The sequence below is a fragment of the Balaenoptera ricei genome, chromosome 12 (assembly GCF_028023285.1).
Source record: "Balaenoptera ricei isolate mBalRic1 chromosome 12, mBalRic1.hap2, whole genome shotgun sequence".
In the NCBI taxonomy this organism is placed as follows: Eukaryota; Metazoa; Chordata; class Mammalia; order Artiodactyla; family Balaenopteridae; genus Balaenoptera; species Balaenoptera ricei.
Genome location: NC_082650.1, coordinates 39,006,176 through 39,033,327, shown reverse-complemented (window position 1 = coordinate 39,033,327; position 27,152 = coordinate 39,006,176). Strand labels below are relative to the sequence as shown.

The window sequence follows — 27,152 nt, the reverse complement described above, 5'->3', positions numbered from 1 at the left end:
ACAACTATGAAAATTGGATACATTTATCTTAAATAGATTCCCCATACTTCAAATAATCAGAAGGCAACTTTCATGGGGCCAAGTCCAGGAACTACGCACGCCCGTAATGAAGTGTAGGCTCTCTCTCTTTTTTTCTCACTTCTGTGTAATTCTATATGCTGCTGCAGTTTACTGACACACACAGCAAACCCAGCTTTGTTAATTCTGAGACTCCGTCTCTAGAGATACTACCAATAACTCCTTTAAGAATCTTTACACAAGGCCTATTTGCAATGCTTAGAAACCTGTCATCTTTCTAAATAACAAGATTATTTCTAGGAATGAATAAAGAGGGCTGCTCTGGGATGATCATCAATAATTTTTTTCAGTGACATAAATATTATACATCGTGAATTCAATTCAATAAACATAGCATGTATCTGGCAAGGTATGAGGCAACAGGGATTTAAAGGAAAATGTTTCTTGAAGGTGTATATAGGGCAGTAAAGGAAGACTTGCTAGGGAGAGGATGATAATAATATATGATAATTAAATCGGAAAGATAATAAGAAGTGGTGGGTAGAAAACCATAATTTTGCTATATTTGAGCACCACTGCTACCACTATACATCTAAATAGTACATATTATAGTCAGGTAGTGTTCTAAGTATATGTGTCTATGCATGAATTATTCCATTATTACCCTATAAAGTGGTATCTATGATCCTATTTTAAAGGAGAAGTAGGCATCACACATACTTGTTCACTGCTATATCTACAGAGTCTAACATGGTTCGTAGAACTCTTCTAGATGACACTTAAACCAAACTCATTAATGCATATAATGCAGGATTTTTTCATATGAACCTCAGTATAACACTATAAATTATGTATTATTACCCACATTATATAGATAGTTGAACCAAGGATAGAAGACATCAGATGACTAGAATGGGCAAAATTGGTCTAGTATGCTGTTGATGTGGTTCTAAAAAACTAAGTGCTTGGAAAGCTTTGGCCTTTCAGTGCACTTTGACCATTTGCTCATGTATTCTGCAACAATCCCACTATCCACCTCATTTGACAGGGGAGGAAATGGAGACTTAAAGAGATTGATTAACTGGACTAAAGTTATAATTTCAAGCAAGTGTTAGGGCCTAGATTTGAAACCATGCAGTCTGGCTCTGGAGTCTGTATGCCTAACCACCTGTTCTCACTGCCTGTAATGTTCATGCATTAAACGGCCACTTCTGAAGAATCAAAATAAAACAATGCAAGACAACAGAAATCAGCCAAAGAAGAAAAGGAAGCAATTACTGTCTGTTAGGTTATAAACAGGTCTGGTTCTAGCACTTTCCTTCATACACTGTGGTTTTGACCAACAGTCACACATATTTCACTTTTCTTATTCATATCTAGACCTCATTTAAGTTTCTACCTCTTGTGTGAACTTAAATTGTCAAGATAGTTTGCAGCATTTTGAGTTGCAATATTAATTTCTTAAGTCACTTATACACAGTTCCCATCGCCACCCCCATGAAAAAATCGCTTGTGAAATATGCCCCAACTTCCTTCCAAACCACGTTTTAGACTCAACAGCTTTAGCACTATTCCACAAATTTTCCTGTTTTCAATACCTTAAGCAGAGGGCTGCCTGATCACACTCTCTGAAATACTGGTTTTGTGTCACTGTCCTACTTTAAATCTTTCAAAGATTCTCTTCCATGCCAGATATCAGCCGTGCCTCATTGACCAAGTGTCTGTAATCTGTCACCACAAACATCACTTCTTATGCCCCAATGTTTTCTAATCTTAATTTATCCCCATCCAGTCTGATATCATCATTGTCATATAAACATATCAATTTCACATGTCCTGCTATGTCCTCATTCATTTTCTCTTTCATTCATACACAAAGCAAGCCCTATGTATTCTTCAGCAGTTAGTCAACTACTATCCATTTTTCAAGTTCTAGATGCACATTATCTCCCCTGACACCAGAAATCACGGATATCTCTCATCTGAAACTTGTAACATTTAGTGCCTGTGTTATGCACTCTCTCAAGTTTAAACTTTTTTCTACTAATTAGTTCCTTTCTTCTCTTTCAAATAATCATCCACACCACTTGTTAAAAGAGAGATCATCTTTTAGTATTCTTATGTCCTTTATTGTGCTCAGTTTGGGACTGCTGAGCACGCAGAAGATACTCAGTGCTTGTACTTTAACTTATTTCACTCTGTCTCCTGGCAACCTCATCTCCACCACTGACCTCTCCCCGAAGTTCCACACTTGATTCTCTAACTGCCTACTTCAGAGCTTTCTGTGAGAATTAAATGAATAAAGTATGTGAAAGTATACAGAATGAACCTCAGTATTTAGCAGATGCTTATCAAATGACAACTGGATTGGAATTTTCACTTATTCCTCTTTTGCAACTGAATACCATATGGGGCTTTAAGAATAAGTGAATTCAGTCTCCTCCTTCTCCAGCTCTGCCCACTCCGGTGGGCACTCTCTTCCTTTACTTCCTATTTAGGGCATCTTTTTGGGTTTTCAGGCCAACAATCTCTGAATAAGCTTTTCCTTTCCTTTCCTATGGTATCAATATTAATAAATCCCACAAGTCTACTTTTGTGATATTTCTAAAATCAACTTAGTTACCTTCATACCACCTCCCAAGGTCAAGCTTTACTTCCTCTCCTCGGACTTACCCTAATTGGTCCTTCGTATTTCATTCTCTCTGAACCATCTTGCACAACGTTTCCAATCTTGTTTCTCTTTCTAAGTCCCTGAGTGCCCATCAGAGTGAACCACTGACAGTTCCCTAAGTCTGGGAAGCTGAGAGATTTCATCTTAATCCTGAGGGCCTTAGAATTAGGCAGACCTGGGTTTAAATTCTCTGTCCACACAGTGTATGACCTGGACAAAACACTTGAACTCTCTGCCTCAGTTCTCTCATCTATAAAACAAGGATGATAACACACCACTCTCAAAGTTTTGTAAGGATTAAATAAGATTTAGCAAAAAGTAAATACTCAAGAATTGACAGTCACAAAAGAACATTTCAATATATTGTGATTCTGTGCCTTAATTATTATCGCTTCAGCCTTAAATGTCTTTATCCTTAACTTGATATAGGCATATCCTACCAATTTCTCAAGGTCCATTTCAATTTTTACCTCTTCCATAAGATTTTCTCTGAACTTTCACACTAGGAGCACTATCTTTTTGTAGTAAATTTCCATAGTAAAAGAGAAAGCAAAAAAATTTGGGGAAGGACATGTGCATATATTATCATTTTAAAAATCTTAAGAAATGAATTTTATAAAGAAATTCTCCAGACTAAAGACCCAAAAAAAATACCCACAGCGAAGTATTTAAATCCTGGCTTGTGTGGCCCCCCACCTTTACATTCTCTCCATTGGCTCCCAGTGTACTATCTGGGTCCACTGAAGCCAATCTTAGTTTTTTTGTTTCTTTTTTGAGCTATTCTCACGATTTGTAGAGACTAATATTCCTTGTCTTATTTTTTCTTATAGATCTTCCAAAGAAGATCTATAATTAATTATTTTTAAACAATAATTAAAATTAATTATTTTTAAACAATAAAACTCATTCTATCTTGTAATTATCATGTAGCACCATTGGACAGTTTTAAAAATCACACATTATGGGATATTCATGATCTTATTTTTCTCATATCTTGAACATTTTCTATTTCATCAACTTAGGAATTATTTCATCATTACTCGTCAATTATTCCCAACAATGCTAAGGAGAAAAAAATTTAAGAAAATAGAATAATGATGGAATTGTCCAGAAGGATGATGTAGTTGTAAGATAAATCATCATTATCTCATCATTCAGTTTTTTCATTGTGTTGACTAAAGTTTTGCATCATCATTTAAGACGGTATAAAGCCTGGAGACATTTTTACGGTCTACTTTTAGTTTCATTTAATACAGTTTAGAATTTAGAGTTTTATTTGCCATCCATTACTGCAAAGAGAAGAATATTGACACACAAAGCTTTTTAAGTTATTGGGTGAATCAGAAGATGAATGCAAAAAGACAGACAGCAGTACACTAAACCTTAATGATTAGGGTGAAATTGAAATTGACTGTTCAAGTAAAATTTTAGACTATGAATCTTCACATGACAATGAATTTTCTCAAACCCAACAATCAATGAGTGAACAATATATTTCAAAGGACAAAAAGAGAATATGGTATTCTCATCTGGTTAGTTCTTCAACTGGGACTTTATCATGCAATATTTTGTGGCAAGAACGTGAAACATCTCATTTCGTTAAAAGGTTATGTTATAGTACTCTTTCGTCTTTTATAAAATCTGAGTGCCAAAATTTATGTTCTTTAAGTGTACAAATGCTAAGGAAGTCAGAAGGATTAATAATGTATAAATTTTTAAATTATTGGATTTATCACTCTGATTAATGTTTATAAATCTAAAAATAAAAATGTTTTACAATTATGGAATCAAGATGACATCGTCTTTTCAACAAAATTATGAGCCATCAGAAATTTCAGAAATTCAACTGTTGCATTTTGATGATGCAAGTTCTGAAAGAATTTTAAGTAATAACATCCTAGAGTCTATTAAAGATGTGTTTGAAATCTGGAACTGGTATCTACAAGGTGGATACATTGTAGGTTTATGCATGATAGTTGAGGAGGGGTTTTAGTTCCTTTTGGAAGATGTTTCCAATTTGGAGTGTACACACCTTCAAAACCAGGGAATTGATGAAATAAACATTTAACTTTGCTATGTTTAAGTTTTTATCACAATTTTCACCATTCCTTTAATCTTACTTCTGTGAACAATTTTTAAATGATTTAAACTATTAAAAACATTAAGAGGTCCAAATGATAAGTGGAGATAACTATTTGTTGTAGTATCCTGAGATTAGCTTGTACATTTTCTGAACCTCTACTGCATACCTATCAAGTTTTCCTTAGTTATAAAATTATTTGTACTATGTCTTATCTCTTTTCTGGATTATCAGGTTATAGAGAGGATTCAACAAATGCTTACTGAGTAAACATCAAAACTCCCAAAGCTTTTGTTCTGTGAAAATAATTAGATGTTTGGAACTAAAGTGAGTATGTTTTTTAGGAGCAGGATTTTTTGAAGAAGAGTAGAGCAAGGCTAAATTTTACCTAGTCTTCTCCAATACAGCCAATTGAGCTCTGAAATACATTAGATTAAACCATTGAATAACAGTGACTATAATGCAATTACATTTGACCTCGTCTCAGCAGGATCAAACCAAAAATGCAGTTAAGCACCACTGAAGTTCAAGAAAAGGATCTTAATAAAATGAGAGTACTAACTTATTCCTTGAGGCTCTTTCTAGCGATGGACTTAAAACCCATAGAATTGGAATGTGGGCTGCCAAAGAATACCTTATTATAGTCAGAAAAGATTTTGATAGGTGAATACCTTCAATTTTAAGAGAATAAATGACACAGAAAGTAGAATAAATTACCTTGACATAAACTCTTGGCTCAAGTAAAAGTCAGACAGTAGCTGGAATTTCAATAATGGGATAACTTCTAAGGGATAAACTTTAGCTTGTATTGAACTTTAATCATAATGGCTACAGAGATGAAAAGCTGAAAAAAAGTGTTAAAATTACTAAGCGAAAGCACACTAGCCCTGGTCCTTGTACTGGACATTTAAATTGATTTCTTTATCTATAGTAAGTATAAAGGGGTCTGTGAGCCATGTGATTTCTTACTCATAGAAATGTGTCTCTTGTTTAATTTGGTTGACTCTGTCCAGTAATGCATGCAATTTATTTGGCCCAAGTGGAAGCTGATGAAGAGGGAGTATGAAAATGACTAGCAAAATCATGATGTCTCTTTTAAAGAGTCTACCTAAATGAATGAAACTATCAGTAAGCTGTCGCTTAAGAAAAATGTGCTTAGCCACAAAGTATGGAAAAGGAGATTGGAGTTACTGGAAAGTTGATAAAGATTAATAAATCTAAAGGCTTCTATCTTGACCATCTGTACTACAAATTTCTAAAAACAAATAGACAAAAGACACTGTAAATTGAGTCTCAGAGTTGCCACCAAAGTCTGCTTTGACCAGTTTTAAGAGTTCTCTTATAAGACTATTAATTTGTGAAGATGTATGCACCCCTATGTTCACTGCAGCACTATTTACAATAGCCAAGATATGAAAGCAACCTAAGTATCCATCAATAGGTGAATGAATAAAGAAGATGTGGTATATATATATATATATATATATTTATATTCAATGGAATATTACCCAGACATAAAAAAAAGTATGAAATCTTTCCATGTGAGGCAACATGGATGGACCTGGAGGCTATCATACTAAGTGAAATAAATCAGAATGAGAAAAACAAATGCCACATGATTTCACTTATATGTGGAATATAAAAAACAAAACAAATGAACAAACAAAATAAAACAGAAACAAACTCATAGATACAGAGAACAAACTGGTGGTTGCCAAAGAGGAGGGGGTTGGGGGATGGACAAAATAGGTGAAGGGGATTAAGAGGTACAAATCTCCAGCTATAAAATAAGCAAGTCATGGGGATGTAAGGTACACATAGGGAATATAGTCAAAAGTGTTGCAAAAACTTTGTATGGTGATGGATGGTAACTGGACTTATTGTGGTTATCACTTCATAATGTATAAAAATATCAATCTCTAAGGTGTACACCTGAAACTAATATAATAATATTGTGGGTTAATCATAACTCAATAGAAATTGAAAAATAAAAAATAAATTAAAAAAAAGAAAATGACAACTAGACACTTTAGCCCTAGAGGAAAAGTGGGGGTCATCAGCTTCAGGACAGCCCCCATGTGAAGATGGGATCTCTCTCTTTCTCCTTCTCTCTCAGTCTCTCCCTCTCTTCCTCTTCCCCTCCCTCCTCCCTAAAGTAGGTCAGGGGCTATTCAAAATGCATCCTATTACATTGAACATCTACACATCCAGGAGATCTAATGGTGGGGTTGTTAGTTATTGAAGGGCAGCAGAGAAAGTATTTCTTGAAAAAAGGAGCTCTTCAATGTCCATAATATCCCTAAAATTACACATTGTAGACATATGTCTACTCCAGTTGCTCATAGTTTTGGCCTTAGTAGCATACACTAATTTTCCAGGTTTAAACAGAATTTTCTTAATTTTTCAACTTAATATAGAGTGCGTCAGTATAAGAGAACTTTAACTGGACACAACAAAATGATCTGATCCCTATAGCTCATTCTGCCTAATTAAGACGGTCCCTGTAATTGAGGTGGGGATTGTTTCTGGCCATTGGATACTGCATATTCACTGTAGAGAAAGAGCAATTCAGTTCATCTTCAGATAGCTAAAACATTTTAAGACAATATTAGTCAGAAGTATTTTATTTGATGAGATAAAAAAGCAACATGTGGGGCTTCCCTGGTGGCGCAGTGGTTGAGAATCTGCCTGCTAATGCAGGGGACACGGGTTCGAGCCCTGGTCTGGGAAGATCCCACATGCTGTGGAGCAACTAGGCCCGTGAGCCACAACTACTGAGCCTGCGCGTCTGGAGCCTGTGCTCCGCAACAAGAGAGGCCGCGATAGTGAGAGGCCCGCGCACCGCGATGAAGAGTGGCCCCCGCTTGCCGCAACTAGAGAAAGCCCTCGCACAGAAATGAAGACCCAACATAGCAATCAATCAATCAATCAGTAAATCTTTAAAAAAAAAAAAAGCAACATATGAGACATCATGGCATTAGCACATTTAACAAGGTTTTTCAAATTTGAACTGTAATTTGGGCTACTTTTGAGGGTGGGACAGTATTATCCAAAAAAAAAGGAAACTTCATCCCAGAGGGAAAAATCAAGTTGTAGTTTTAAAAACTCATTACCAATAATTAATAATGAACTCTAACTAAATAATAACAGGTGTTCCACTAATCCCAAACAGAAGCAGATGGAAGCACAAATGTTTTATAAATACTGGATACATGCAGAGCAATAAACTTGGCAGGAATTGTTTTATTCTGTAATTGTCAGTCAAAGTCTATCACTTGCATTTTCTCTAAATTAATATGCCCAGATTAAACCTTGTTTCTCATTCCTTATTTTTCAAAATGCAAGCCATATTTAGTGCTTTCTCACTTCATCTTATGTATTGTCTCACCAACAAAAATAATATTATTAATTTTCCTTCTGTATACTTATGAAGCGTTATATAATTTTTTATATGAAACAATGGGCATACCCTACAGGCTTCCATTCTCTAACTTCTTCCATTCCATTCCCCCAGATAAGATATACCAATCTACATATTTTTTTTCTTTTTTTTTTTTTTTGCATCTTCATGATTACATATTCTTTAATTTCTTATACATTATGGCAACAAACCTTCAAAATCATGAATGTAGGTAGATGAAATAAATTATGAAGGCAACTAGAAAGTCAATAAATGGTATCAAGAAATCTAAAACCATGGCACTTGGGAATTATTTTCAAGAGTTTGAATATTACATAGTGCTAGAGATTTGAACTCATGACTGTTTAGAGAATGTTTACATATGACTTTAGAAGGGACCTTTCTGTATGGCTAGTAGTGTGGAGGCTCAGAACAGACCTCCCCAAGATGTGCCCCTTCGGCATGTGGATTATTTTGAGCTCGGGCAACAGAGATCCTACAGGCTTAAGAGAAAACTACTGCCCCTCCCTTAACAACCTATAGGGAAGTTGTTAAGGAGCCATTGAAAAGGAGCCATTTTCATCTCAACCTTTTTTGCTTTGTTAGTGCAGGCACTACATCATCCTTACTGCCTGTGCAACAAAGATCTTTGCTTTCTTAGATTATTTTTGGGAGTGAACTTTTTGGATCTTATGAGGGCTGCATCTCTTTGCACTCTCCTTTGGGGACACCTCCTGCATCTTTGGTTACACCATAGAAAGACTTATTGGTTGGAATCACTATTAAGATCCTACTTGCCAATTATGGGTCCTCTGAATTGGAAAAACTTCTAAATTGGTAAATTTTTAGAGAGCTGTCATCATAAACAGATGTTTTATTGGTACCTATGGAAAGACCAAATTAAAAAGTGAATCAAAGAAATATAATGGCTAGCCTTAAGAACTTCCCTAATTAAAAACAAAACAAAACAAAAACACTTTCAAGAAGCAGTCTCAGCTTTCCCTCATGGATCTTACAGATGCTAATAAAAATATTATGTTAATTAACAAGATAATGAAAAGAGGTTGAGGGGAGAGTCAAGGGACTCTTCCCAACAAGGCGAAATTTTTTGAAGAGTTATTAAGAAATAAAGTCAATAAAGCAAGTATTGAAAGAGATGGAACAAAGAGAAATCAGAAAGAGAAGAGTCACAGGACTCATGGAAACAGCACGGACTGCAGCGTGGAACTCTTTAGATGGCTATTAAAAATGGGATTGAGGCAGGAAAGATAGGACTGGGCCCAAGGACAGCCTCATGTTAGAGAAGGCAGATAGCTACATGTGAACAGAGAAAGGGGAACATGGGCCAAATGGCAGGAAACCATACATCTTGTAAATAATAAACAGTGGGGGTCCTTGAGCAGACGAAGAAAAACAGGAACCTCCAGACTGACAGGAAACCACACATTATGGGGTGATAAGTGTCCTGGAGGCACACAAAGAAACGTGGGAAAAGGCGGGACTGTTCTCATTACAATAAAATTAGCCCTGCAGATAAGAAGTTCCCATCATGCACCAATGCCATGACACTCCCCACCAAGATTAAATATGGAAAAAAAATCCCTCCTCCCCTCAGGAATGAAAATCAGGGAATAAGGCCCCAAAACCCTCCCTCCCCAATGAATATTCTGCCCCTTCATTTCTACACCGCACATAACCGGCCTGCCAAAGAAGCTCAGAGACGCTACTCATCTGATACTGCCTGCTCTCCCTTTGAGAGCATCCTAAGCATCCTATCACTTAAATAAAGCCTCGCTTTGTTTTCTTGACCTCCCTGTCACCTGTGAATTCTTTCTGTGATGAGACAAAACCCACCCTCCAGTAACATCTCTGGCGAGGAACAGCCAGGAGAATTCGGTAAGCCTCAGCCTCTTGCCTCCCTTGCGCTTGAGAGGCTCTGCCTGACTTCCCGCCATTTCTCTCTCTCTCACTGTCGCATTTTCAGACCAACTGCCGCCATGATGTGCGCGTGGGTCCAGCTGTAAAAGCCACTAGGACACTCACCACGAGAACTCTCCCGCAAGAGGATGAGTCAGACGTGGAACGGACTGAAGAGAGGATAGGCCTGTCCGCCCACCTGGAGGCAATGGCCACACAAGGCTTTTCGGCCCACAGGTAAAAGCGTAACACCGCCCCCTCCCCGCGGCTCCCCTTACAGGATTACTATCGGTCCACCTCCGCCTACCGTCTCTGCCTCCTTCTCCCACTCCTTCCATTCTTCCTTCTGCGCCTTACTCGGCCGGAAATGGGGGGAAAGAAATCTGCCAGGCACTTTCCAACCTCACCGCGAGGTCTTGCACTTCTCACTGTGCAGGGCAAGTCAGGAAAAGTTTCCAGCCCGTCTCACAGGCAGCTAGCGACCCGAACCACAGGAGCTTTGCCTTATCCACCATTTAACTAACGGTCCTCGGGTTCAGCTGTGTGGCGATATAAAATGCAGCCTCACTCAGACTATAGGAGGGTTCGCACAGAGGCGGTGCCGCGGTCCCCTCGGGAGCTCCCTCGGCCGCAGGCGGTCTGGGTGTCGCAGGTGGGGCTCACGGTGGTGGGGCCGCGTCCAGGCCGCCAGCATTCGCCGCCGCCTCCGTGCGCGCTCCCGGGGCTCCGCCCCCTCCCGTAAACTGGGCCTGTCCCTGCCTTCCCGCCTCGCCCTAGGAGGCAGGGGCCTCGCCCAGGGGTGGGTAGCGCACATGGCCACGCCCAGGGGGTACGAGCCCCGGCGGTGACCGGTGTCCCCACTGCGCTTGCCTCCTCCGGGTTGATGGATTGGGAGTGTCCTCACCGGGCCGCCGGGCCCTCTGTCCCCTCAAGTGCAGATATAGTGCCTCTGCCTGGTGCTGCCGTATCCCGCCCTGCACCACTCCGCCGTAGCCCACTGGATGGAGGGGGCGACGGGACTGAGGCCCAGGGGCGCTGCCCACAAAAGCGAAGGGAAAAGAGACGCTTTTTTCACAAACCACCTCCCTGAAGGCCCAGGGCCTGTTTTCATAAACTTACCACCCTTTTAGAGAAAGGATTGTTCCCTGACTAAATAGGTCCTAGGACAATGAGGCTGTCCGTTCCAGGGGAACATACCCTGGAACACAGGGATTAATCACTGGACTTAAAATCTATAGAGAAGCCTTCGAGGAAGGTCACTCATCCTGGGTACCAAGGATGCCAGGATAGGACATAGGCCCCAGCAGGACCGCCATAAGAGGGGTAGCTAATCCGCATTTCGGCTAGGGCCGATGGGCTGCGTGTACTGGGAGGCCTGGAACCAGTCCTGTCTTAGGGAGCCCCCATGGGCCCTCCTAAGGCTGGTGCTCCTCTCTGTTACAGAAGCGGCCTCTCCCCGAAGGAACGATGGGACACACCTCCTCCATCCCCAAGGACTCACCCCTCAGGTGCGTTCTGAGTCACTGGGGCAAGTTTTCTCCAGATGCTTTAAAACGGAAAAAGCTCATTTTCTTTTGTAACACAGCTTTGCCCCATTGAGGACGATGAGGCCTGGCCAGAGAATGGAAGCCTCAACAATAATACCATCCTACAGTTAGACATTGTTGCCAAAGGCAGGGAAAATGGGTAGCAGTTCCTTAGGTTCAGGCTTTTATGGCCCTAAGAGAGAACCTGGAGCTATGCAAGTCCTATGTTAGGGAACCTTGCCAGCTGGGAGCCTTTCAGGCTGTACAAATGCCCTCTCTAGTGGCACCCCTGGAGGAACACAAGCCCCAGACAGACGACCCAAGCCCCAACACTCTTTTACCATCTTCAGCCCCTCACCTGCCTTATAAGCCTCTTGACCCTTCCGTACCAGAAGTGCAGCCAGAGCTGCTTTGCCCCCTTCAGGAAGTAGTAGGCGGGCCTCAGGGAATTACCCGAGTCCACACCCCTTTTTCTTTGACCTCAACCAGTGCCGCACTCGCTTGGGCAGGTTCTGGGAGGACCCCAGCCGGTTCACCAAAGAATTCCAGGGACTGACTCTCTCCTTTGATCTTACCTGGAAGGACCTAAATATTGTCCTTTCCCACTGCTGCCACACCGAGGAAAAGACCCCGTATTTGGGCACACGGTCAAACATGCTGATGGATTATACGTTGCCCAACCTCATCAGCACCCTGTGGGCATGACAGCAGTACCTCTAATGGGTCCCAGCTGGGATCCGAATTGGGACTATCAGCCGGGTCAGCCTGGTATCACTAGAAGGGACCACATAATCCTTTGCCTTACTGAAGGGATGAATTGATGCATAATTAAACCTGTTAACTATTTAAGGTTAAGGAGATAACCCAAGGCCAAGATAAAAATCCAGCCCTATTTCAGACCTGATTGGTAGACGCCCTCAGAGAGTATATGAATGTAGACCCAAACACTTTCGAGGGACACATTGTATTTACACCCCACTTCACCAGCCAATCAGCCCCTGACATCCATCAGAAGCTTCAAAAGCTTGCCATGGGGCCCCAAACCCTCTCAACCTTATTGATATGGCCTTCAGTGTCTTTAACAATAGAGACCAGGCTGAGGAAGAAAGGAAGGAACAGTGTGACTTATGAAAGGAAGGACGGCAAGCCAGGCTTTTGGCAGCTCTCATGACAAGACCTAACCACCTCCTGGTCACCGCAAAAGTACTCCCAGAAGACCCCTGGCAGGAAAGGGAGCCTGTTTTAGCTATGGGAGCCTCAAACACTGGAGCAAGGAATACCCGGGAAACAGTTCCCAGCCTCCACCCAAGATGCCATGCCCACTCTGTAAGAAGATGGGCCACTGGAAGAGGGAATGTCCCCAGCTCCGAAGGGAGCAGGATATTCCCCCATGCCAGTCATGGCAGTGGTTGATTGACGGGACCTGGGACCTCCCAAGACTCCCGAGAAGACAGTCATCATCACATGGGAGGAACCACGGGTGACCACTGACGTGGCAGGTCAGTTTGTCCAGTTTCTAGTGGACACGGGAGCCACTTACTCTGTCCTGACTTCTCACACTGGGCCCCTTGCCCCCCAAACCTGCTTTGCTGTTGGGGTAGAAGGAAGGCCAAGGCTAAAACACTTTACCACCCCTCTCACTTGCACCTGGGGAAAGACCCTTGTAAGTCACAAGTTTCTTGTCATGCCTAAATGCCCCAGCTCATTTATTGGGAAGGGATTTTCTCTCAGTCTTATTCGCCCTAAAAATTAAAACCAAGGCCTATTTAAGGCTGGATTATGCCTTATGGACAGTCCAGCCCAAAATATCTCCCCCAAATTAAAAAACAAAAAACAACTTATAGATCCACAGGTCTGGGATCAGGGAACCCCAGGGAAAACAAAGTTTGTCAGTCCTGTAAAAATCACCTTAAAAGAGGCTAATAACTTCCCTTCCAGGTGTCAATACCCTCCCTGTCCAGTAAACTCTCTTTTTCTCTGCTCTTTTGCTTCTCAGGAAGTCATGTCTCCATCCTAACGGTCCTCTTTGTTATTCACATCGTCACAGCTCCAGCTTACAAACATCCACTATCTGACACCATGAATGTCACTGCTAAAGGAACTAACTCATCTGACTGCTGGATCTGCCCCATGACCACACCTCCCCAGAGGACCTACGTATGTCTTTTTTAGGACTCCCCACCTCTTGAAGGACCTGATGGGGCTGACAGCAAAATATGCTGGGTTCTCATTTACCAGCCGGTGTGGTAAGGAAGGAAGGACTAGGGCAGGAACCAACTGGAAGCCAAACTCTCTGGAACAGACACCCTCCTCCAAATCAGAGGGAAGGATATTTCAGCTTTTAGGCAAAGCTAGCCTCTGTTTTACTGGTATTAGCATCCAGGGACAAGAATTACGATGGCTGAATGAAACATACTACAATCAAACTCTAGTTTTCAGTAATCACAGTTGGGTAACAGACACCAACCAGACTGCCAATATCCAATATGTAGGGAATGTCACTGTCTGGTGGGAGAACCTAGTGACTGGAATAAAGAAAACTAAAACTCACAATAAAAGCATAATATCAATAATAGTTAACAATACACAAGAGAAAGCCAGCATAGGGATTAGACAATATTCAGTACTAATGTTTAATATAACTAATAACTATACTCAGATATACTCCAATTTCTCCCTGTTAACAGCTGCTGTATCGAAACCTGAGGTGCCAAGGGAAAAAACCCCATGGCTTCAGAAAACTTCAACTTCAAATGACGATGCAACAAGGATTTCAGCCCATCCCACCTGAAGATGAGGACTATCAACATCCACTGGACAAGGTTGCTGCCTCCTTCTACTCCCCACTCTATCTCCACCACTGTAAAAACCCCAAGACCCCTATCTCTGACCGACAGCGAGGAGATCTGCACCCACAGGCAGCAGGGACAACGCCCATGCTCAGGTCGACGCAGTTACAGAAGTTGGACCAACCCTTTACCCCTTAAAAGATTTTAAGGGTCCAGACTCCTTGAAGGGGTAATGTTAGAGAAGGCAGATAGCTAGATATAAACAGAGAAAGGGGACATGGGCCAAATGACAGGAAGCCAAACATCTTGTAAACAGCACAGCTACTCAACTGATACTGTCTGCTCTTCCTTTGAGAGCATGCTATCGTTTAAATAAATCCTAGCTTTGCTTTCTTGACTTTCCTGTCTCCTCTCTGAATACTTTCTGCGATGAGACAAGAACCTACTCTCCGGTAACACTCATGTATAGGCATTAGGCAAAAAGGCAAAGCCACCTCATTGTCTTGCACTTAATGAGATCATGAAACATGGAAGAATGGCATCAGCCACAAGAACATAAATTAGATTTTGATTAAGCTTTGTGACATCTGAATAGGGAACCCTGATCACAAAGCCCGCGGAGCAAGACCGAGCATGTGCAGTAAAAATGTCCAGGCTTCAAATGACCACTGTACAGCGTTCCAGGGTGGCGCTCAACTGGTAAGGGAAAACTTAAGGGGAAATAGCTCTCAGGATGCACGTGTGGTGGCTTCAGGAGCCCAGTGCACAAGAATGGATGGATGAGATAATCGCCCCGCCTCAACTTTCTCATCAATGAATATTCTGCACCTAATAGAAAAAACTCATGCCTATTCAAAGGTTAAGATGAAATAAAAAGGGAAATCAGAAAACCCGCGGGGCGCTCCTCACTTGCGAGGACACCCACATTCTTCTCGGAGTGCATACTTTCGCTTCTTAATAAACTGCTTCTTTGTTTCTCTTTATGCTTCAGTCTCTGTGTGTTTTCCATTGCATTCCTTGTCCAAAATTCTTTTTGGACAGGTAGAACAAGACCCTGAACCTTTAATAAAGCCATCCAGCGTCAGGATGAATAAAACAGACATTGATGGGGTTACCATAAAGGTACTAATATAGCGCTACCAAAGGCTGGGTGGCCAAAGTGGCCCCCTGTTCATCCACCAACATTAAAGAAATCCAAATAAGTTCATCTGTTTATACCAGTTTGGAGAAATCTGAAAAGCTGAAAGGTGTCGATTACTATGAGAATTGTGATCAGTAATCACTAAGGGCAACAGGCCAGTTAATCAAGTTAAAGATTGACAAGGGAGCCAGGATTCCTTGGCTTAACCCCCCATTGGGGGCCCAAAGCCTTTTGCAGAAGAGTGACTAAAATGGTCTGGGGATAGAAAATAGAAGTTTCCAGGAACCCCTTGACATGGTAACCCTATGAACTGGTACCAATACCCACTGATGAAGTTCTGACTCAGGCTACATTTAGATTGAAAGAATATAGAAATGTTAAGAGTGGATAGGATTATAAAAATTTGAATCTTTAAAAAAGCTTTATGTAAAGAAATTATGCCAACTTTACCTGAATGTTTTATAGGAATAGTAGTATGCCTGGCTGGGAAAATTTCCCCCACCCAGTATTGTAAAACCAAAACTTACTCATGAAATCTTAACGGAGGCTATAATTAGTAATGTAAGAGTTAATGGAATTAAGATAAAATTTTATAGGAGAATTGATATATTTGAACAGGCCTTACATAAAACAATTGCATCTCTTTTACCTGATTGTATTATGGGGATGGCCATTGTATCTTATTGGGGAATGTTTCCCCTACCTAGTTTTGTAAAACAATCTACCCTTCAAGCAGTATTAATTGGACATGCCAACAAAATTGCCTGAGCAGAACATAAAAATTTTTTGAGTTAAATCATAGTCAGAAGTCTCCCTGATATAAAGAAGCAAATTGAGGATGATGTAGTTGGATGGTTGATCAGCCTACGATCTTACAAATCTTTGCAAAACTGGAAATTCAGTTCTAGAGGAAGTTCACATTCCACCCATTCCTTTCCATAAATCCCCAAAACCTCCCCTATTTATCTCAAAAGGCTAGTAATCTCTCTAGGAACTCTTATCTAGACCATCTCCAATTCTTAATACTGAATTTTAAAAAAATGGAAAGGGGGCTTTTAAAATACAAATTGCTGTATAAGCACCCTTGCCCAAAATTCTGGTTCAAAAAACACTTTTAATGAAAACTATAAGGTATCTCTTTTATGTCTATCTATATGTTTATGTATGTATATTATAGACACGGTATTTTTCTGCCTCTGAGTGGTATTACCAAAATTAATTATAAAAGAGCTCAATTTAACTGGCTTAAAAACACACAAGCGCTATTTAAGTATACTCTCAAAGATATAGTAGAAACTAACCCAAATGTTTTTCAGGTTCACGAGAGCTACGATAATTTTTGGTAAATAAAAGCTAGTTTAAGTTTGTTCATTTAATTAACACAGACATGCCTTCAGAGTTGTCAGCATTAAGCACAGTATTATATGTTTGTTCTACTGGGGTTTACTAAAAGTCAAATAAGGTCATATTATCTCTGTACTAAATTTACCAGACAAACAACATCAACAGAAACAACTTAAGTTGATGGCTAATTGCTTTAATGTTTCCTAAAATTTTCATGAGTAATCGAAGTATGATTGTTAAGAACAAATGTATTGAATTATAGGATATAAATGAATAAGAATTTTTAGATAACTTTTAAACAATGATTGTTTTACGATATGCCTACTTAAAATAGTTTCCCAAATCTCTCTGGTAACTTGAAACCTTAGAGTTTTGCTAAATTAAGTTAAATAATGGAAATTCACTGAATACCTATTTGGAAATATCATTTCCAAATAAGATAAAATATTGAGCATTAATTACTCAACATAGTTTTATCTACTTTTGTCTTTTTATAATGGAGAAACTAAAGATGTTTGGGTTTCTTAGTAAACATGTCTTCTGCTTTATCTAAGGATTGTACTATAAAGTAGCATACGTCTTTAGAAATTATGAAATATATTCATAAATTTGCCAATCCACAGAATGTTAATGTAAAAAAAAGACCTCTTTTTGCCAGAATTTTGCCATTCCAATGTCCTTGTACATGCTAATAGTTGCTCCCGAATCAGAGAAGTAAAAATGGGTAAACAATAGCTGTAAATTATATAAACATTTAGGGCTACGGGAAACTCAGAATGGCCACTTGGTTCTTTGTGGCTCTGTGGCAAACCCCATTTTTTGGTTTCTGTATTCCTTCACCCACCATAGTGCATTTAATATTACTCAAATTGTAAATACACATGGCTTGGGAGACTGCTATGAAATTGTGAAAACAGTCTACCAGCAATGTCTGACCTGTCAGAGGCCTCAGACCTCCTCCCACTGAACCCTTTAAACATCTGCAGCTGAACTTCATTCAACTGCAACTTAGTATGGGTTATCAGTGTATTATTGTTATTGTATAATGTTTTCAGGATGGGCTGAAGCCTTCTCTTGGTACAAGGCTGATGCCTTCACAGTGGCAAAGAAACCATTAGAAAATGTGTTTCTCACTTGGGGTATACCTTTCACAGTCCCTGGTCATCAAGTGATTTGTCCACTTCGCTGGGCAAATCATTTGAGCCTTAGTGAAAACCTTGTAAACTTCTTGGAATTATCACCATCCCTATCACCCTCAATCATCAAGCAAGGTTGACAGAGCTAATGGAACAACCAGAATCATTCAGAGCATGAATAAATTACATAGGACTGAATGAGCTGACGAATATGATTATAATTTTTATGATTTTTTGTCTAAAATGTTACTGTTTTTTAATCATTTGTCTTCCAGATACAAAGAATTTTTAAATTTCGCTACCTATGAATTACAGCAATTTGGTAAATCATAAACAGAATTAAAACATTTATCTTTTTCTCCCTACCTCATCTCTCCAGAACTTGGGAACTCTTAGCATTTTAAGGATTTTTTTTTAATGGCAGTATAGTTATTTGCATAACTTCAATAAGAATCTTTTCTCTTTCTAACAGGACAAAATTGAAAACATTGGTTATATTACCAGGGCTTTGATTGGAGTGTCATATTTGAGAGATACATACATAGACTCAGATATGACCAGCCCACTTTAAGGAGCTAAGATTTGCTTTAGGGAACCAGTAAAGCTCCTGGGAAACAGCCTGGTGCTCTGCTTACAGGGTTGTCAGCAGTCTCACCGGGTGAGTAAGGAAGGTCACTTCCTGGCAAGTGCAGGAATCTCAAGATATTTTGGGGACCTTGAGAAGAGAGGAGTTCACCCAAATCTATATTTGGTTTCAGGCGAAGGCTGATGACAATTTCCTGGCTTGACTATCCTGGCTTCAAGAGGCCTTTACAAGTTCAATCTAGAGATTTCTCATGAAAAGTTCCAACAAAGCAGTTTAAAAGAGTCTATATGACAACTCACTATTCTTACTGTACTTATGTAAATAATCAGACCAAGTTTATTGAAACTAGACTTATTTTGCAAACAGATTAGTCTTAATTTGTCTATATTTGATAGATATGAGGGTGATTTTTAGAGAGGAAAATTATGTTTCAGTGACACACTTTTATGGTTATTAGATTCTACTGCTGTCCATTGTCTTTTAAAGTTTTGTTTTCTACCTGTAAACTTGACTGTTCCTGAATTCTTCTAGTTTTCCCCAATATTTGGCTACAATTCTCCAAACTAAGGTTTCCAATTTTTCTCCCACCCTTTTGATTCGGAATCACTGAGAACTAAAACTGCCCTTTCTCCAAAGCCATGCAAAAAGTTGGACAACTTGATATAAACTTCAGAGAAATCACCATAACAGCTCATGCACTGACAATCTTCATGCCTGTTGCTATGGCCAATCAGAAAGATCACTAGACATATTCAAACTGCAAACCTGAAAAAATCTATCAGATTGTCACTGCCTGCCCCCACTCCATCTGAAGGTGCTTCAAGCCGGATGCCTAGACACTTTCTCAACTGCTTGCATTCAGAAACTGGGCTGAGAGTCTACTCCGATCACTATTACTTTTCTTTTGTTTCTATATACTTGTCTCTTATTAAATATCTGATTGCTTTCACAATAGGCCTAACTTTAGGAGCCTCATGATATGAGACACAACTGTTTAACTGAGATGACCTATTCTCAGGACCAAGAGACTGGTTCAATGAGATAGAGCAATCTACCAACTCAAATTCTGAACTGTGAACCTTCCTGGGGAAGTTCCAAAGGAGGGAACCCTGGGGGTTCAAAACGGACCTCTCCAAGATGTGCCACTTTGGCACATGGATTATTTTGAGCTAGGGCAACAGAGATCCTACAGGTTCAAGAGAAACTACTTCCCCTCCCTTAACTACCTACAAGGACTTAAATTGGGGATTTTTCCCAGAAAAAAAAAGTTATTACCAGAACTTTATGTAAGCGGCCCCATCTGTATGGCAGGACAAACATCTAATTGACCGATATCTGCTCCTTTTAAAATTGTCCTGTGAATTACGCCCCTGCCTTTGAGAGCCTCGGGCCCCTATCTCATTTCTTAGTTCAGGATAGCAATGTACACCTCATTGTACCTTTCTGTCTCTGACCCTCTTGTGTAGGGTTCCTATGCTTATGAAATAATTTGATTTTCTCCTGTTAAGCTCTCTCATGTCAATTCAATGCTTATAGCAGCTAGAAGAACCTAGGAGGGTAAAGGAAAGTTTCCTTCCTCCCCAACAACAGCAAAATTCTCCTTAACTCATGCAGAGGTGGTTTTTCTGGTCCTTCTGACCTTAACCCATTGTTGAATTTTCAGAAAGAAACGAATGGCATTGTGACTCCAAAACTGTGAACATCCCTCACTGCCTGTGATAATGCACTGTGCCCTGTGATTCTCTTAGAAATTGTATTGTATAATCAATTAGTAGCTACTATGAATAATTTAAGTGGAACAAAGACCACATTATTTTCTTCAGATGATGGAATTTAAAAACTCATGCTCATCAAGAACATAGATTCATCTTGTGTGTAAGTAAATAGTTAATTGATATCTTCAAGATTTGGTCTCTTAAAAAAGCAAAATATGTTTAGAGTATGAATTTCTTAAACCATCACAGCTGAACAAAATGGGCAACAACCTGCTACCTAAAACTGAGTTAATGGTATATAGAGATAGGGACTTGTCAATGTTGATACGTTCACTTTATGTGGGATGCTCGCCCAGACGGGCTGTGGTGAAATAAATGAATTAGAGAATAAAGCTATAATAGCACTTTGTTGTGCATCTATTAGATGCTTTATCAACAACTTTGTAAGTTCATTACTGTAATCCCAATGTATGAACGCTGAAGATCAGATGGAGTTCGATGATTTGCTGAAGGTCCAATGCTAGAAAGGGATGGGGTCAAGAATTATATCTGTATTTGTGTCCAAAGCCCTCTCTTTTCACTATATTAAACTACCTTCCTCAATGCTTCCATCTAATTTTATTATGATACTATACACATACGTTAACATTAATCATTTCTACCAAATGAGTAATTTTATTTTTCAGTGTTTTTCTCATTTCAGTTTCTAACCCAATAAGAAGGTTAAAAAAGAAGGATAAGAAAATAAAAAAAGAAGTGGAGGAGGAGGAGGAGGAAAATTAACTTGAATAAGTTACTAAAATTAAGTTTTCCTGAGAGCCAAAGTTCTCACGATCTTCTAATTTTCCAGGACCTAGATGTGTCATATATATATTTTAGATATAACATGCCCGTACATTTTAGAATGAGTTCCATAAAAATAGTTAAGAAAACAAAATATAGTTCGCTTTAAACAATCAGCTTCAATTATTCTAATGTAAATTAGTTCCTCCCTTAACAATACCATCTTCCTAGAAATGTTTCCCCAAACATGAACATAGACTATCAGTTTTTAAATCTGAAAAAGGCAGAGTACAAGCAATCAAATTAATTCTTAATTAAGATGTTAGTAAAGAATCCCCTGTTAAACTCTGGGCACCATTTAAAGACAGGAGAGATGATAAATTCCTTTAAGTAAAAATACTTCCCCACTGTGTTGACTATTAACTCCAAGGTTGACTGTCTCCATCAATAGCAGTTCTCTGGAGTGGTTAACCCAAGATCATATGCAAGTGAGAAAATCAAAAGAGATTAAATATTTGAAATATGATGGATTTTAATAGGAATTGTGCTCACTACCAAAAAAAGAAGAATGCTTTCATTGTCACATGTCTTTTAGTCTAAGTTTACCAAGAATAAAATAAGATGACTCACCTCTTCACTCTAAGATATTATTAAAGATATTAGCATTTTTTGTATATAAAGATATTAGCACTTTTTTGCTTTCAACCGACTTCATTTGCAACAGGCCATGCAGTCGTAGCAAGTAATATTAAAGGCCCTAATGCCAGTTATTACTTCTGGTTTTCATTGGTTTTATTCTAGATCTGCACATGCATTATGAAATGTTTTTTAAAAATGAGCATAACAGTTTAGTACACAAAAAACAGACAACCTTAGAAACAGACTATTAAAACAGACAAATACAAGGATTGTTTGAATACCTGGTTTTAAATCCCCATGGACAAATATGTCAATCATATATCGACAGAATGCATACTGATCTGACAAAAGTAGAAAGAAAAAAAAGCAGTGAAAAAAATGTCATTGACACCTTTCTTTTTTCCTAGGGAAAGATGGCTTAACAAAACAAACAAAGTAGCATAATTCTATTTTAATTACTACAATATTTTCTGTGAAGGAATAATTTGCACATATATGAACATGCGGGAAAAATAATAAACTTAAGTTTCCATTTATTCCATACAAAGAGAATAACCTTAAAAATTGAAACAGACTAGCTCAGAGTAATATTGTAGTGGTTGTTTTTAAAAATCAAAACGGTTTTCATCAAATGTATTATTAGTCATCATATTTAAGCAATTTTTCTCATTGTCTGTATATATACTTCCAGCAATGAAACAGAAGTTTCACAAGAGGAAATTGTTTCCAACTTGGAATGTTTTACCAAATATTCACTCCCAACCCTTCACCTCATTGTCTAAATGAAGCCACAGAATGTTTCTTGAAAAGGCAAGCAGGAGGGCTAACCCCTTTGCAACCTGTCAGGGGTCTTCTACGTGGAGATTCTCTTCAATTAGAAGAGGAAATCCAGAAGAACAGACTTAACAGCACTAAGTAACATCATTCTTAAGGTAACTGATTGGGTAATCTTTATTAGAAGATCATCTTATGATCTTGATTAGTATATGGTCCATGGAAAAAGTAAAAAAAAAAAGAGAAACAGCATAGGATTTGAGCTTTTGAGGCAGACTTTGTCAAAAATGATTTCGGGAGTTCGTTTTTTCATTTCCTTCTAAATTAAAGACATTGCACTGAACTTTAAATTTTCATATAACTTTAGATTCTGCTGAGGTCATTCCAATCCAAATTTCAGTTGAATCATTCTATAAGCTTTACCGTATCTTCTTTAAAGCTTGCATCTTATTATTATTTTTTTTTTATATAAAGCCTGCATCTTATTAATTCAATAAATCCAAAGGCAGCTTTAGGATCAAGAGAGTTTATTGAATTTATACAACATGACATAACCTTAAGTGCTTTAAATTATGTATATCAAACCTATGAAATAACGAAACATGTTACTATATAAATACACACACAAGGATTTTTGTAAACCTCATTGTTTTTAGAGTATTTACAGTACTTTTAGAGTAATCCATTTTATTATGAGACTCCACCTTTGAAAAAAACGTACTTATTGCAGAAGATGTAAAAATATAATTCTTTTCATTAGTACCTAAATGAGTAGGCCAAAACTCATGAAGTTTCAAAAATTTACATGGATTTTGATTGTTGAATTGGGTCACACTTTCCCACGTGCGAGGTGGGGAGTGTGAGGGAGTTAGCTCTCAGGTCAGTCCAAGAATTTATTTGCTCCTCAATGTACTGGCAGTAATAACAGGGGTTTCTGATCCCAGGACCTGGGAATCCTATGATACAGGAGAGAAGATTAAGGTAGAGAGTATTTTCTCTTTTCTGGGTATAACCCTTTTCCTTAGCAAAACCGTAGAATGAGCCATTTGACTCTAAGATGAAAAACTGCATTTCCCTTAAATGGCAAACTTGAGGTTGGGCAAGGAGGACTTCCTAAAATCGGCAGGCTTTCCCCTTTGTTTCAGTAGTTAATGTGACTGATCATTTTAGATGTGCCCTTCCTACAACACTTGAAGTAGTTCTCAAAGGGCAATTTAAATATCAAAAAGATGAGGAATTTGTTAAAATGCAGATTTTTTGGCCTAGTCATGCAAAAAAAAACCTTACAATTCGATGGGTCTGGACCCTAGGAATATGCATTTTTCACTAACTCCCCAGAGGAATCAGATTAGACCACACTTTCAGAATCACTGATCTAAAACTGCTCAAAATTACTTTTCTCACAACGTTTCTAGTGGTACCATAGCCCTCAGCAACAGCAATGGAGAAAGTATGTACCTTAGAAGTTTAGAATGCAGGGACTTCTTGAAATTTGAAGGGTTTGGACTATCCCCCAAAATGAAATATTGTGCTCTGCCCCAAGTTGTGACAGAATGTTTATATACACAACATGTGGAATAGTTTATTGAATTAATTAAAATCTTCATGCTTCCGAGATTCTTCTTTAACTGAATGCTAAGAGTGTAATGACGCTATTACCAAATTATTACCAAAGTAAAATGCTTATATTTCTTATACCAATATTTTCTGGATCCAAAGTCATTTGTTTAATTAATGCACCAGTAGTCCTACAAGTTTCGGATTTAAAAAAGAAAATCTCCGATGAACTCAAAGAAGGTTAATAATTTTAATCTAGAAAACTGAGTTACACCACGTAGGAGGTTTCTTTTATATTTAAATAATGCTGTGAAGTTGCATTCTAATGGCACCAACATATCAATAGGAAGATAGAGAGTATTTTTACAATATTTAAAGTTAAGAATTTTCTTTTTTTCTCTTTTTCTTTTTTTTTTCCTTTGGGCTGCACCACAGGCATGCAGGATCTTAATTCCCCCACCAGGGAGAGTACCCGTGCCTCTTGCAGTAGAAGCATGGAGTCCTAACCACTGGACCACCAGGGAATTCCCAAAGTTAAGAACTTTTAAATATTTTAAACTAGGATGCCCATTTCCACCTGTCTTGTGTGTTGACCTTAACAATGTGTAAGAACTCTAGGCAGGTATGTGTTGGGCAGTCCCCAGTGTGTCTGCTACACCTGTCTAAGGATAAAGCAAAACCAAGTCTTCCTGATTTTGGAAAATTCATTTTAAAGAAACGCTTCTTTAAATCCAACTCAAATATTCAAACAGGACATTTTTTTCCTAAAGAAAATCTGAACTGTTCTATCATTCTTTCATTGTTATGTGACAATAATTCACATAAGGTAATTTCATATCTCGTCACCACTTCTTAGTACTTCTTTCCCGAATGAACATCTTTCTAGGAATGCCACATGCTGTCCATGTCTCCCCTTCCTGATCCTCGGGGAGCAGTGATGGATGTCATTCAGCTGCTGCCTTATTGGTATTCCCTGTGGAGTAGCAGCTGAGAGAAAATGCATTCAGGGTGTAGAATGTTAACAGAAAATAAATTTTAAAAAACCTCTAATGAGAATGGGGCATATGTGGTCTGGTGCTCTATGGCAGATTCACATTAGCTACAATTTCTCTGCTTGCCACAAATAGTTGTTAAAAAAAATAAGAAGGAAGAAAAGAAAGAATGAGCATAGCAGTGGGGAGGTTTGATTTTTTCCTTCCCCACAAATTTGCCATAGACCACCAGAAAATCAGAGAGCGATGCTTGATCGTGCTGACCCTTCTTACCCTACTTTAAACAGATTAAGAATGGTCCATAAAAACCAGATTATGTAATATATAAGAGTGTGTTTAAGTTTACAGTAGGCACGTACATATATATGAACCTTATTCCTGATGCTTTAGTAGAAATAGTGTTTATATATACAATGTTAAAAATAACCATATATGAATGTATATGCATGTATACTATATAATAAAATAATTGCCAATAAGTGTATTGCTGCATGTAAAAATCTGTGTCCAGTGAATAAAAGACCTATAGAAGCTATTTATTCAAGAAGAACTGTTAGGAATCTATAGGAAAAGAATGTCAAATTCATTAGGTCTAACTTATTAGGTCTAACTTAACAAATTCATTAGGTCTAAGCAAATAAATAATCCCTTGCCTAAAGGAGAACCAACTCAACAATTTTACTAAATCATCAATACAAGAGTCTCAAAATCAAAGTCACCTCACAAGTAGATTATTTAGAAAGCACTATGTCTTTATCATGTTTGAGTTAAAACTATAATGCGATTAGGTTTTTTATAAACAAATGCTGTTAAATCATAGCTTAAATTTTTTTAAATGACATATTTATGTGTCTGGTCAGCTATTTGAGGTAACATTTTCATTATTTACCTAATAATACATTTATCTAATTGATGGTAGCTCTTCTCAATAGAGAGCCTTAATTTAGCAAATGCATTTGTTTAGCTGATAAAATCACATTTGTGCTTTTATTTAACTCTAAGTGATATCTGAATGTCTTTTAACAGATAAATAGCTCTTGATATGAAAATGAAAACAGTAGATTGAAAAAAGAAAGGTAATATAACACTATCTTCAATACTGATTACTGATAGGAATAAAATATAGTATATGTGACCCAGAAAATACATATTATTTGGAAATATTTTAGTGACGTGTCTTCATCAATAAAATATGGCCCCCAAATAACTAAGATACTAAAAATGAACATCCAAAAGTGTATTCATAGTCCTACTTGCTAGATAAGTATTTTGGTACTCCCATATATAACTGGAATGAATTTTTACATACTGTATTTATGGACAAAAAATAAAAATATGCTTGGTACGTTTAATCTGGTTTCATGTGATTATTTTCTTTTTTAAAAGGCAATCTAAAACGCGAAGTATTTTAGGATCTTGATAATAATTTTAAATAAGCATATCAGTGAATCAGAAGATTAATTTTCCTGTCTTCTATCACAATAAAATAGTCCATTCAAAATATTTTCTCTTTATTTACTATATTTTTCCTACCCAAATTATTGCATAAATAACATACAGCTTTGTTAGAGATGATAATTAATATTTTTAATTGATTCAAGGCAATATAATCATCTTTAAAATTGAAGAAAGGTTTTTGGGCTCCAAAGATTTAATTCCACTCATATGCTTTAAATATCAGTATTACTTTGAAATAAAAGAAAATTACTTAAATTAAAAATTTTGTGGACTACTTAAAAAAAAAAATCTCTTCCTTTCTTCTTTCCATCCTTCTTTTCCTTTTTAAAATACATTTTCAAAAAATACATCTTTTCTCTCATATCAATAAATGTTTCCAAATATTACTTGTGAATTCAGGGGAAAAAGTGACTCAAAGATAATATACAAGAGTGGATTGCAAAGACAAATACCATATAATTTCACCTGTATGTAGAATCTTAAACAAAAAGAGTATAGATTGCAAATTTCATATCTTGTTTGTACCTTATAGTGGGGAAAATTATCAGTTTCACTGTCTAAATAGCTTACTCAGTAACAATATTTTTAACTTCTTTAATGCAAATCTTATGGAAACAATTCCTTAA

At 38.1% G+C, this 27,152-nt stretch overlaps 1 protein-coding gene across 11 annotated transcripts in view; it reads right to left on the bottom strand.

Annotated features, from left to right (window-relative positions):
- The window catches only part of TRDN (triadin), a 377,672-nt gene that overhangs the window by 224,551 nt on the left and 125,969 nt on the right, over nucleotides 1–27,152 (bottom strand). For all 11 annotated transcript variants that reach the window (XM_059941303.1, XM_059941308.1, XM_059941304.1 and 8 more), the window contains exon 9: nucleotides 22,027–22,086. In XM_059941303.1, coding sequence (XP_059797286.1) covers nucleotides 22,027–22,086 — 60 coding nt within the window. The remainder of the gene's footprint in view (nucleotides 1–22,026; nucleotides 22,087–27,152) is intronic.